The sequence below is a fragment of the Pelophylax lessonae genome (genome assembly GCF_965119305.1).
Source record: "Pelophylax lessonae genome assembly, chromosome: 1".
In the NCBI taxonomy this organism is placed as follows: Eukaryota; Metazoa; Chordata; class Amphibia; order Anura; family Ranidae; genus Pelophylax; species Pelophylax lessonae.
The window spans coordinates 33889947-33903500 of NC_138768.1; the positions used below are offsets into that span (position 1 = coordinate 33889947).

General features: G+C 50.9%; 1 protein-coding gene across 1 annotated transcript in view; it reads left to right on the forward strand.

Moving 5' to 3' along the window:
- LOC309568140 (von Willebrand factor A domain-containing protein 5A-like) overlaps positions 1 to 13554 on the forward strand; it is a gene marked incomplete at its 5' end in the record, with an annotated part of 81056 nt that overhangs the window by 7321 nt on the left and 60181 nt on the right. The window contains 3 exons of the mRNA XM_082273746.1: positions 1235 to 1454; positions 3637 to 3788; positions 6255 to 6396. Of these exons, the coding sequence (XP_082129872.1) occupies positions 1235 to 1454; positions 3637 to 3788; positions 6255 to 6396 (514 nt within the window). The remainder of the gene's footprint in view (positions 1 to 1234; positions 1455 to 3636; positions 3789 to 6254; positions 6397 to 13554) is intronic.

Consider the following 13554-nt stretch of genomic DNA (forward strand, 5'->3'; position numbering starts at 1 on the left):
CACAATAAGCGTATTTTGATTGGTTTGCGCAAAAGTTTTTTGCGTTTACTGACTAAGGGAAAGATTTTTGTCATTTTTATTGTTTTTTTTTTTTTTAACGAGTATTGGCGGCGATCTGCGATTTTTTTTGCGGGACTGCGACATTGCGGCGGACAGATCGGACCGCTGACTGACATTTTTGACACTTTTGGGGTTACCATTGACATTACTGCAGTAATCAGTGCTGTATATATGCACTGTTACTGTAAAAATGACACTGGCAGGGAAGGGGCTAACTTTATTGGAGAAGGAGGGGTTAAGTGTGTCCCTAGGGGCGTGATTTTAACTGTAAAGGGATGTGGCTGTTTGTGTAACTACAGAGACATATACGATCCTACATAGCAGGACCGTATGATCTCTGCACTTACACAGGGGAGAATGACAGGTGGCTTTGTTTACATTAGCCGCCTGCCTTTCTCCCTCTCCACCGGGAGATCGCGAGTGACCGGCTGACATCGGGCCCGTCGGTCACACGCGCGGACATGTTAGGGAGCGGGCGGGGGCGGGAGCGCGCCTCTGGCGGCGCGCGCTCACCCCCTAGAGGCTCACAGGCTAGCGACGTAGCCCTACGTCACTTTGCCTGTGAGGAGCTGACTGCCGCCGTAAATAGTCTTGCGGCGGTCGGCAAGTGGTTAAGGATGATCAGTGGAAACAGGATGTACCTGTGCTCCATTTTGAGTGTCATGGCAAAGGCTGTGAATACTTATGTACTGTACATGGGATTTTTTTCATTGTTTATTTGCAAAGATTTCAAACAAACTTTTTTCACGTTGTCATTACGGGGGATTGTTTGAAGAATTTTGAGGAAAATAATGAATTGAATATTTTGGAATAAGGCTGTAACAGAACAAAATGTGGAAAATGTGAAGCGCTGGGAATACTTTCCGGATGCACTGTATGTTGGTGCAGAAAAACACGGATCAAATGCATATTTTTACTGCCCCCTTGCTGCCCGTTTGAACCTAACCTTAGTTTTTTGTTTTTTTTAAAGAGTTTTAATAAAGATAGTAGAGATGTACACAACAAAAAGATGTGTTTTGTTTAGTTTCTGATTAATTTGTGAAGTTAATTATTTCATTTTGTCAAATTTGTTATGTTACAATGATTTATTTCTGGAATTGGTTTCCAATATTCGGATTCCTTTCATATATTCGTTGTTCCGAATCAATTCCTATTCTTCCTGCCTGTCTTTTAGGCTTACAAAACCTTTGATGGGTCCATCTGTCGGCCCCGGGAAGCCTTCCTCCAGAAGGAAGAGGAGAGTATGGAAAATATCTTCAGCTGCAGCATTGGGGAGCTCCTTCCTGGTCAGGAGGCCGAGGTCACCCTGAGATATGTGCTGGAGCTGCTGGTGGAAGCAGACGGAGCTGTGCGTTTTGTACTGCCAGACATCCTCAAACACTCAATCCTAAAAGGTACAAATAAGAAGGTATTAAAAAAATATATGTATGTATGTTACGAAAAGTCCCATACAGCCTTATTCAGGTGAGATTCATTAGCTCATCTCTGCCTGCCCCCCTCCCAGTTGAGATTCAAAGGCTCAACACTCCCAGCTCCACCTCACGGTAGTGATTCTTCAGCTTAGCTCTTCCTGCTCCTCTTCTTAGTAATGATTCATTAGCTCCGCTCTCCCTGCTCTTCTTCCCAGTAGTGATTCGTTAGCTCAGCTCTCCCTGCCCCCCTCCCAGTAGTGATTCATTAGCTCAGCTCTCCCTGCTCCCCCTCCCAGTTGAGATTCATCAGCTCAGCTCTCCCTGCTCCCCCTCACAGTAGTGATTTATTAGCTCCGCTCTCCCTGCTCCTCTTCCCAGTTGAGATTCATTAGCTCAGCTCTCCCTGCCCCCCTCCCAGTTGAGATTCATTAGCTCAGCCCTCCCTGCCCCCCTTCCCAGTAGCGATTCATTAGCTCAGCTCTCCCTGCCCCTCTTCCCAGTAGTGATTCTTTAGCTCAGCTCTCCCTGCCCCCCTCCCAGTTGAGATCCATTAGCTCAGCTCTCCCTGCCCCCCTCCCAGTTGAGATTCATCAGCTCAGCTCTCCCTGCCCCTCTTCCCAGTAGCGATTCATTAGCTCAGCTCTCCCTGCCCCTCTTCCCAGTAGTGATTCTTTAGCTCAGCTCTCCCTGCCCCCCTCCCAGTTGAGATCCATTAGCTCAGCCCTCCCTGCCCCTCTTCCCAGTAGTGATTCATTAGCTCAGCTCTCCCTGTCCCCCTCCCAGTTGAGATTCATTAGCTCAGCTCTCCCTGCCCCTCTTCCCAGTAGCGATTAATTAGCTCAGCTCTCCCTGCCCCCCCCCCCCCAGTTGAGATTCATTAGCTCAGCTCTCCCTGCCCCCCTCCCAGTTGAGATTCATTAGCTCAGCTCTCCCTGCCCCTCTTCCCAGTAGCGATTAATTAGCTCAGCTCTCCCTGCCCCCCCCCCCAGTTGAGATTCATTAGCTCAGCTCTCCCTGCCCCCTCTCCCAGTTGATATTCATTATTTCAGCTCTCCCTGCTCCTCCTCATGGTAGTGATTTTTTAGCTTAGCTCTCCCTGCTCCTCTTCCCAGTAGTGATCCATTAGCTCAGCTCTCCCTGCCCTCCCTCCCAGTTGAGATTCATTAGCTCAGCTCTCCCTGCTCCCCCACACAGTAGTGATTTATTAGCTTGGCTCCCCCTGCCCCCCCCTGCTCCCCTGCACAGTAGTGGTTCTTTAGCTTAGCTCTTTCTGCTCCTCTTCTCAGTAGTAATTCATTAGCTCAGCTCTCCCTGCTTCTCTTCCCAGTAGTGATTCATTAGCTCAGCTCTCCCTGCCCCCCTCCCAGCAGAGATGAATTAGCTCAGCTCTATCTGCACCCCCTACCAGTAGTGATTCATTAGCTCAGCTCTCCCTGCAACCCCTCCCAGCAGTGATTTATTAGCTCAGCTCTTCCTGCTCCCCCTCTCAGTAGTGATTTGACCAGCAGTGACTGACCATCAATTTCCCTACTCCCAGCATTGACTGACCATCAAGGTTTTGTTCACATGGGTGCATTGCGGGAATTTGCGCAAAATAGTTCATTCCTGCAATGCACAAAACATGCTTCCCATTTGTACCATGCATTTTTGGTGTGTGGCGATTTTTAAAAATGGTGCAAGCACCTTTTTTTGTGTGTGTGTTTTTCACAAATAGGGCAGCCCGTTGAAATGAATGGTGATGTGAAAAAGACCTAACCCTGCAGCTCAGTTCTCCCTGCTGCCCCCTCCCAGCAGTGACTTGGCAGTTCCTTTCCCCTTGCTCCCACTTCCCAGCAGTGACTCAAGCGAGAGGCTGCAACAGAGTCTTATCTGTGTCAAACAGCCAAGAAATGCACACGCAGCAAGATTTACACAATTGTGCCATCTCTGAGCTGGCATCTCAGTCGGCGTATTACAGGCTGACCTTGGATGATGCCTAGATAAAGATGGTGTTGTCCTTCTGGAGAGAAAAGCAGATAAATGCATTGTCAGGGAAGTACTGTGTTAAATACCCGCATGTACCTTTTTTAATGTCATGTATGTGATGCTAGGTCCACTCTAAGGCCTTTACATATGAGCAGCGCTCTTATATGCTTTAAAGCAACCTCTCTCTACCATTTTCCAGGCCACACTGGGAGCATGACTGCCCGTCCACAGATCCCCCAAACCCTGAGTCTGAGTGCTCACTTCAAGTCTGTGTACGGCATCACCAAGATCGAGTCCAACTGTGATATCACCCCTCTGGAGTACACGGATAATGACAACACCGACGCCAAGGTGAGTGGGGCTCATTTCTTCTACTAACCAGATAAATCTTCCATCCTTTTGACTTTTGGTCACTATCATATACAGTATATCACAAAGTAAGTACACCCCTCACATTTTTTGTAAATATTTTATTCTATCTTTTCATGTGACAACACTGAAGAAATGACACTTTGCTACAATGTAAAGTAGTGAATGTACAGCTTGTATAACAGTGTAAATTTGCTGTCCCCTCAAAATAACTCAACACGCAGTCATTAATGTCTAAACCGCTGGCAACAAAAGTGAGTACACCCTAAGTGAAAATGTCCAAATTGGGCCCAAAGTGCCAATATTTTGTGTGACCACCATTATTTTCCAGCACTGCCTTAACCCTCTTGGGCATGGAGTTCACCAGAGCTTCACAGGTTACCACTGGAGTCCTCTTCCACTCCTCCATGATGACATCACAGAGCTGGTGGATGTTAGAGACCTTGCACTCCTCCACCTTCCGTTTGAGGATTCCCCACAGATTCTCAATAGGGTTTAGGTCTGCAGACACGCTTGGCCAGTCATCACCTTTACCCTCAGCTTCTTTAGCAAGGCAGTGGTCGTCTTGGAGGTGTGTTTGTGGTCCAAATAGAGGGGATCATGCTCTGCTTCAGTATGTCACAGTACATGTTGGCATTCATGGTTCCCTCAATGAACTGTAGCTCCCCAGTACTGGCAGCACTCATGGAGCCCCAGACCATGACACTCCCACCACCATGCTTGACTGTAGGCAAGACACACTTGTCTTTGTACTCCTCACCTGGGTGCCGCCACACACGCTTGACACCATCTGAAATAAATACGTTTATCTTGGTCTCATCAGACCACAAGACATGTCTACTTGTCTGCTTGTCTTCAGCAAACTGTTTGCAGGCTTTCTTGTGCATCATCTTTAGAAGAGGCTTCCTTCTGGGATGACAGCCATGCAGACCAATTTGATGCAGTGTGCAGCGTACGGTCTGAGCACTGACAGGCTGACCCCCCACCCCTTCAACCTCTGCAGCAATGCTGGCAGCACTCATACGTCTATTTCCCAAAGACAACCTCTGGATATGATGCTAAGCATGTACAAGCAACTTTATGCTCGACCATGGCGAGGCCTGTTCTGAGTGGAACCTGTCCTGTTAAACCGCTGTATGGTCTTGGCCACCGTGCTGCAGCTCAGTTTCTGGGTCTTGGCAATCTTATAGCCTAGGCCATCTTTATGTAGAGCAACAATTCTTTTTTTCGGATCCTCAGAGAGTTCTTTGCCATGAGGTGCCATGTTGAACTTCCAGTGACCAGTATGAGAGAGTGAGAGCGATAACACCAAATTTAACACACCTGCTCCCCATTCACACCTGAGACCTTGTAACACTAATGAGTCACATGACACCGGGGAGGAAAAATGGCTAATTGGGCCCAATTTGGGACATTTCCACTTAGGGGTGTACTCACTTTTGTTGCCAGCGGTTTAGACATTAATGGCTGTGTGTTGAGTTATTTTGAGGGGACAGCAAATTTACACTGTTATACAAGCTGTACACTCACTACTTTACATTGTAGCAAAGTGTCATTTCTTCAGTGTTGTCACAAAAAGATGTAAAAAAATATTTACAAAAATGTGAGGGGTGTACTCACCTCTGCCCCCCTTTCACATCACCCCCCACTGTAGCACCTTCTGACCCCCCCCCCCCTCCCTCACAGTAGTGTCCTGTGCTCCCAAAGCAGTGCCCTCCACTCCCCCGTAGTAGTGTCCTCTGCCCCCCACACAGTAATGACCTCTTTCCCCCCGACCATAGAAATGTTCCCTTTCCCCCTTCTCATCACTCTAGTAGTTTCCTGTGCCCCACCCCCGGCCTACAATGGTATCCTATAGCCCTTTAAAGCAGTGTCCTTTGTCCCCACAGTTGTGCTCTGTGCTCCCCACACAGTAATGACCTCTTTCCCTTCTCATCAACCCCCCCCCCCCCCCAGGAGTGTGCTCTGCCTCTCTGCTCCCCCTCCCCCAAAGTAGTGCCCTCTGCCCCTACAGTAGTGTCTTGGGTCCCCCCCCCCCGCCCCAGTAGTGTCCTTCACCCCCCAAACCAGCGTGCTCTGCTCTTCTGCTGCTGGCTCATCTCTATTATAGAACTTCAGCTTGGGTATGGGAACACTTTGCCCTAAGCACCGGTCTTCAGCCACGAGGGACTGAGCGGGCAGTTGAGCTTGGGTATTGTTTGACTCTTTGGTCTATTTCCTGTACTAACTGCATACAGCAGGGAGCCTAAAACTACGGCCCTCCAGCTGTTGAAGAACTACACATCCCATGAGGCATTGGAAAACTCTGACATTCACAGACATGACTAGGCATGATGGGAATTGTAGTTCCTGAACAACTGGAGGGCCATAATTTGAAGACCCCTGGCATACAGGGATACCAAAGATTACTTTGAACCAGAATGTGTAATATTCGTGTTCTTGCCTCAGGTGTCACTGGTGGAGGGACACAAGTTTGATCGAGACGTAGAACTATTGGCTTATTACACCGATGTGAACAAACCCAGCGTGATGGTGGAGGCGGGGCTTGGATCTACAGACACCGCCCAGGATTTAAGAGCGCCACCAACAGGTGATATCACAAGCACACATGACCTCTACAGCTAACATTTTGTAGCAGAGTATAAATGCTTGTGAACATGGGGGTCTACCTGGGGGGGGCAGTGTCCTGCTGAACTATAGCAAGCAATAAAGAGTCCTCCCTAGATGACATCACATTCAGATGGGGCGGATGGTGTCACGGAACCATGAACCAGACGTACAACAACAGATAAGTGAAAATAAGAAGGCTTTATTGAAAATCAAGCTGTAAAGCAAAAGTCCAAACGGAAGGCGAAACCGAGGCAGAGTCCTTGCGAAGCCAGAGGTCAGGAACCAGGAGGGTAGTCAGACGAAGCCAGGATCAGGAACCAGCAGGGTAGTCAGACGAAGCCAGGATCAGGAACCAGCAGGGTAGTCAGACGAAGCCAGGATCAGGAACCAGAAGCAGCAGCAGTCTTAGAAGCATGTGAACACAGGAGGACCAAGCAAGGAACTGAAGCCACAGACCTCCTATATATATGAGCTAGGCATCCAGCTCCTCCCCGTGGGAAGGAGGAGCCGCAGGGTGGGAGGCTACAAGAAACCCAGAAACCAAGATGGCCGCCAGCACATGTCAAACGAAGGAGAACAGCAAGAAGGTAAGACCATGACAGTACCTCCCCCTCAAGGGCCCCTCCTCCGCGGAGTAAAGAACGGTTTCTGGGGGAAGCGTGCGTGGAAGGCTCGGAGCAAGGCAGGAGCATGGACATCTGCGGAGGGAACCCAGGAACGCTCCTCTGGACCATAACCACGCCAATGAACCAAAAACTGCACCCGACCGCGGACCAGGCGTGAGTCCAGGATATTGCTCACCTCATACTCCTCACGATTGCCCACTTGGACCGGACGGGGCCGAGGAACCGAGGAAGTGAAACGATTACACACCAGTGGCTTCAACAGGGAGACATGAAACACGTTGGAGATCCGCATGCCAGGAGGAAGCGCAAGGGCATAGGCTACCGGGTTTACCCTGCGAAGCACTCGGAAGGGACCAACAAAGCGAGGCGCCAGCTTGGGAGTGGGCACTCGAAGGTTGAGGTTGCGGGTGGACAACCATACACGGTCTCCGGCCTGGTAGGAAGGAGCAGGCGCTCGTCTGCGATCAGCCTGGAGTCTCTGGCGCTGCGCAGAAACCTCAAGGGACCTCTGGATCTGTACCCAAGAAGCACGTAGGACGGAAAGGTGATCCTCCACAGCCGGAATATCCTGGGGAGAGAATACCTCCGGTAACACGGCAGGTTGGAACCCATAATTGGCCATGAAGGGAGACGTCCCAGAGGAAGAGTTCACCGCCGTGTTCCTGGCAAACTCAGCCCAAGGCAGGAGGTCAACCCAATTGTCTTGGTGATCGGAGACATAGCAACGAAGGAATTGTTCCAAGGCCTGATTGGATCGTTCTGCGGCCCCATTGGACTGAGGGTGGTAGGCCGAGGAGAAGGAGAGATGAATCCCCAACTGGGAGCAAAAGGCGCGCCAGAACCTGGACACAAACTGACTCCCCCGATCCGACACAATCTCCTTGGGCAAACCGTGCAACCGGAAGACCTCCCTGGCAAAAATCGTGGCCAACTCCTGTGCAGAGGGTAACTTCTTGAGAGGAACACAGTGGCACATTTTGGAAAATCGATCCACAATCATGAGAATGACCGTATGGCCTCGGGATGCAGGGAGGTCCACAATGAAATCCATCCCCAGGTGTGACCATGGGCGCTCCCCGGAGGCTATGGGTTGCAGAAGGCCCAACGGAAGGTGCCGAGGGGACTTACTCTGGGCACAAACGGAGCATGCCGCTACATATGCGGCGATGTCGGAACGTAGGGAAGGCCACCAGAACAGACGTGAAACAGCCCAGGACAGCTGATTCTTTCCAGGATGCCCCGCGGTCTTGGAGTTATGGTAGGTTCGCAACAACCGAGTGCGCAACTCCTCAGGCACAAAACATCTGCCGTTGGGTCTCTCAGAGGGAGCACCAGATTGAGCCGCCAAAATCTGCTCACCCAGGGGAGAGGTCAGGCTGGTGCGAATGGCGGCCAGGATCTGATTCGGAGGTATGACCGAAGTCGGAATCGACTCCTCCCTGGACAGGTCGGAGTACTGCCGTGATAAGGCATCCGCCCTGATGTTCTTGGAACCGGGTAGGTAGGAGACCACGTAATTAAAACGTGACAAGAACAGAGCCCATCTGGCCTGACGTGGTGTCAATCTCTTGGCCTCAGAAAGGTAGGTCAGATTCTTGTGGTCCGTCAGGATGAGGACCGGAACCACCGAACCCTCAAGCAAGTGCCTCCATTCTTTAAGGGCCTGCACGATGGCCAATAACTCCCTGTCACCAATCTGATAGTTGCACTCCGCGGAAGACAGTTTCCGGGAGTAAAACCCACAAGGAAGCAGAGGACCCTCTGGTGTTCTACGCTGAGACAGAAGGGCGCCTACTCCCGTCTCAGACGCGTCCACCTTGAGGACAAAGGGCAACCCAGGGTTGGGATGCGACAGAATCGGAGCCGACACAAAGGCGGACTTTAGAGCCTCAAAAGCTCGGATGGCCTCGAGCGGCCAGACCAGTGAATTACTGCCCTTCCTGGTCAGATCCGTGAGAGGCTTGGCTAGCATGGAAAAGTCCCTGATGAACTTCCGATAATAATTGGCGAAGCCCAAAAAGCGCTGCAGGGAGCGAAGACCACTAGGCTGGGGCCACTGTAAGACAGCCGAAACCTTCTCAGGATCCATGGAGAACCCCTCAGCGGAAATGATGTAACCTAAGAAGGTTACCTGGGATCGGTGAAATTCGCATTTCTCAAGCTTACCGAACAGCTTGTTCTCTCGTAACCGTTGCAACACTCGTCTGACATCCAGAATGTGGGTCTCCATGGATTCAGAATATACCAAGATGTCATCCAAATAGACCACCACACACTGCTGCAACAGGTCACGGAAAACCTCGTTAATGAATTCCTGAAAGACTGCGGGCGCATTGCACAACCCAAAGGGCATAACCAAGGATTCATAATGACCGGTCCTGGTGTTAAACGCGGTCTTCCACTCATCGCCCGCCTTGATCCTTACGAGGTTATATGCCGCCCTCAGGTCGAGTTTGGTAAAGACCATGGCCCCTCTAAGGCGATCGAACAGCTCGGAAATCAAGGGTATCGGGTAAGCGTTCTTGATCGTGATGCGATTGAGACCCCTGTAATCGATGCAAGGCCTCAACTCACCGCCCTTCTTTTTCACAAAGAAAAATCCAGCCCCTGCCGGGGACGAGGATTTGCGAATGTGTCCGCGTGAAAGCGCCTCCTTCCCGTACTCCTCCATGGCCTCATTCTCCGCTACCGACAGTGGATAGACCTTGCCACGAGGAGGAACGGCACCAGGTTGTAACTCGATGGCACAATCGTATGGGCGGTGCGGAGGTAGGGCAACCGCGCGCACCTTATCGAATGCATCCCGGTACTCCTCGTATTCAGGAGGCAACAGAGAGTCCGAGGAAGTACACAGCAACTTGACAGGCCCATGGATGCAACTAGCCCCACACTGCGGTGACCACGAGAGGATCTCGGCCGATCTCCAATCGAAAGTCGGATTATGCTTCTGGAGCCAGGGGTACCCCAAGACCACCGAGTAGTGTGGAGACGAAATAACCTGGAAGCAGACCGACTCTCTGTGAACGGCACCAATGGCTATCCTCACTGGAAGGGTCTCATGAGTCACGTGTGGCGGCAGAAGGGGTCTGCCGTCTATCGCCTCAAGAGCCAGTGGAGAACCTCGGGCCTGCAGAGGAATGGAATTGGCGGCAGCGAACACACTATCAATGAACAAGCCACCAGCACCAGAGTCCACCAACGCCTGGGTCGTCACTGAGCCCCCGACCCAGGAGAGGACAACAGTGATCAGTGGTTTGTCAACACGGGAAACCGGGGACGAGGAGACTCCACCCAAGATCTGCCCCCGACAGGATCTCAGGTGCGAGCGTTTCCCGGACGGTTCGGGCATGCCAACCGAAAATGCCCACCGAGACCACAGTACATGCATCGACCCTCGCGTCTTCGGAGTACCCTCTCCCCCTCGGACAGGCGAGCAAAGCCCAGCTGCATGGGTTCACCCCCAGCCAAGTCATCCCCAGGAGGCGTGGGAGGAGAGGGAGGCACGGGTGGGACAGCAAAGGTAGGCGCCAATCTGTTAGGAGGTCTCTGCAAACTCTCCTTAAAGGAAGGTCTCTCCCTGAGTCTGGTGTCAATCAAAATCAAGAAAGAAATAAGAGACTCGAGCTCCACTGGTAGGTCCTTAGCTGCAACCTCATCCTTCAAGGCATCCGAGAGACCATGAGAGAAAGCAGCGACCAGAGCCTCATTATTCCAGCCCACCTCTGCTGCCAGGGTACGAAACTCAATGGCGTATTCAGCTACGGATCGTGAACCCTGTCTGATGGACATAAGGAGCTTCGCAGCAGAGGCAGCACGAGCCGGCACATCGAATACCCTCCGAAGAGAAGCAACAAAACCGGAAAACTCGGCAACCACCGGATTGTTGTTCTCCCATAAAGGGCTGGCCCAGGCCAAGGCCTTGTCCGAGAGCAGCGAAATTAAGAAGCCCACCTTTGATCTCTCAGTAGGAAAGGCATGTGGCAGCAACTCGAAATAAATGCCCACCTGGTTAAGGAAACCTCGGCACTGAGTTGGCTCTCCCCCAAAGCGCTGTGGAAGGGGGGCAGAACCGATCATACCCCGAAACACCGCAGGCGCAACAACAGGTGTCGGGGTAGACTCTGGCGCAACAACCGGAGCGGCAGTAGGAGCGGGCCCAGGAGCGACAACCGACCCATCGGCAACGGGAGCGAAATGAGCCGTGCGTTCCAGCAGGGTTTGCAACGCCACGGCGAACCGACCCAACAGGTGATCCTGCTGATCAAGTCTGGCAACCAGCGTGGGTAGCGAGGATGGCCCTGTACCGTCAGAATTCATGGCTTGGTCCTAATGTCACGGAACCATGAACCAGACGTACAACAACAGATAAGTGAAAATAAGAAGGCTTTATTGAAAATCAAGCTGTAAAGCAAAAGTCCAAACGGAAGGCGAAACCGAGGCAGAGTCCTTGCGAAGCCAGAGGTCAGGAACCAGGAGGGTAGTCAGACGAAGCCAGGATCAGGAACCAGCAGGGTAGTCAGACGAAGCCAGGATCAGGAACCAGCAGGGTAGTCAGACGAAGCCAGGATCAGGAACCAGAAGCAGCAGCAGTCTTAGAAGCATGTGAACACAGGAGGACCAAGCAAGGAACTGAAGCCACAGACCTCCTATATATATGAGCTAGGCATCCAGCTCCTCCCCGTGGGAAGGAGGAGCCGCAGGGTGGGAGGCTACAAGAAACCCAGAAACCAAGATGGCCGCCAGCACATGTCAAACGAAGGAGAACAGCAAGAAGGTAAGACCATGACAGATGGTGGTTACGTTAGTGATGTCATAATGATCATTACTGGAGAGATCTCATGTGGAACATAGAGTAAGCTGGGATTGTGCAATACCTGGGTTGGGACAAGGGGTGGGCAGGAGGGACAGCTGCCCTGGGCACAGCGAAACAAGCAGAGAATGGATGCAGGACAATAAACCCATTCTACAGCATGCATTAACAGTGGAGGAGTGGGTGCAGTTCTGAATCCTTGCCCTGTGCACTAGATGAAATTGTCCTGGTAATGCAGCCCAGATTTTTTGGGGGGCTACGCTGATTAAAAGGGACACTAAACTCTAAACCCCCCTTCTTTCTACCTATATTTCATGACCTGTGTGAATAATATGTGTATAGTCAGGGAAAAAAGTATTTGATCCCCTGCTGATTTTGTACGTTTGCCCGCTAACAAAGAAATGATCAGTCTATAATTTAAATGGTTGGTTTATTTTACCAGTGAGAGACAGAATATCAACAAAAATATCCAGAAAAACGCATTTCAAAAAAGTTCTAAAGTGATTTGCATTTTAATGAGTGAAATGAGTATTTGATCCCCTATCAATCAGTACGATTTCTGGCTCCCAAGTGTCTTCTGTACAGGTAACAAGCTGAGATTAGGAGCACTCTTTTAAAGGGAGTGCTCCTAATCTCAGCTTGTTACCTGTATAAAATACACTTTTCCACAGAAGCAAACAATCAGATTCCAATCTCTACACCATTTTTTTCTTTTTAAGCCCGTGGTGTGTGAAACACACTCGAACTAATACCCGGTGCATAAAAAAGTGCACACACGCAAACGTGAGACACAAAGACTGCACTAGGTGAACACATGGCCCCCCTCCGAAAAGGAAGGGCCCTGACCCTGATCCCCTGGGGCGCAAGACTCCCGACGGGGACTGAACCTCTACACCATGGCCAAGAGCAAAGAGCTGTCCAAGGATGTCAGGGACTGTAGACCTACACAAGGCTAGAATGGGCTACAAGACCATGTCCAAGCAGCTTGGTGAGAGGGTGACAACAGTTGGTGAGATTATTCTTAAACGTGAGACACACAAAAAGTGCACTAGGCATACACATGGCCCTCCTCCAAAAAGGAAGGGCCCTGACCCTGATCCCTGATCCCCCGGGGCGCAAGACTCCTGATGGGGACTGAACCTCTACACCATGGCCAAGACCAAAGAGCTGTCCAAGGACTGTAGACCTACACAAGGCTGGAATGGGCTACAAGACCATCCCCAAGCAGCTTGGTGAGAGGGTGACAACAGTTGGTGAGATTATTCGCAAATGGAAGAAACACAAAATAACTGCCAATCTCCCTCGGTCTGGGGCTCCATGGAAGATCTCACCTCGTGGAGTTTCAATGATCATGAGAACGGTGAGGAATCAGCCCAGAACTACACAGGAGAATCTTGTCAATGATCTCAAGGCAGCTGGGACCATAGTCCTCAAGAAAACAATTGGTAACACACTACGCCATGAAGGACTGAAATCCTGCAGCGCCTGCAAGGTCCCCCTGCTCAAGAAAGCACATGTACAGGCCCGTCTGAAGTTTGCTAATGAACATCTGAATGATTCAGAGGAGAACTGGGAGAAAGTGTTATGGTCAGATGAGACTCTCATGGCATCAACTCAACTCGCTGTTTTTGGAGGAGGAGGAATGCTGCCTATGACCCCAAGAACACCATCCCCACCGTCAAACATGGAGGTGGAAACATTA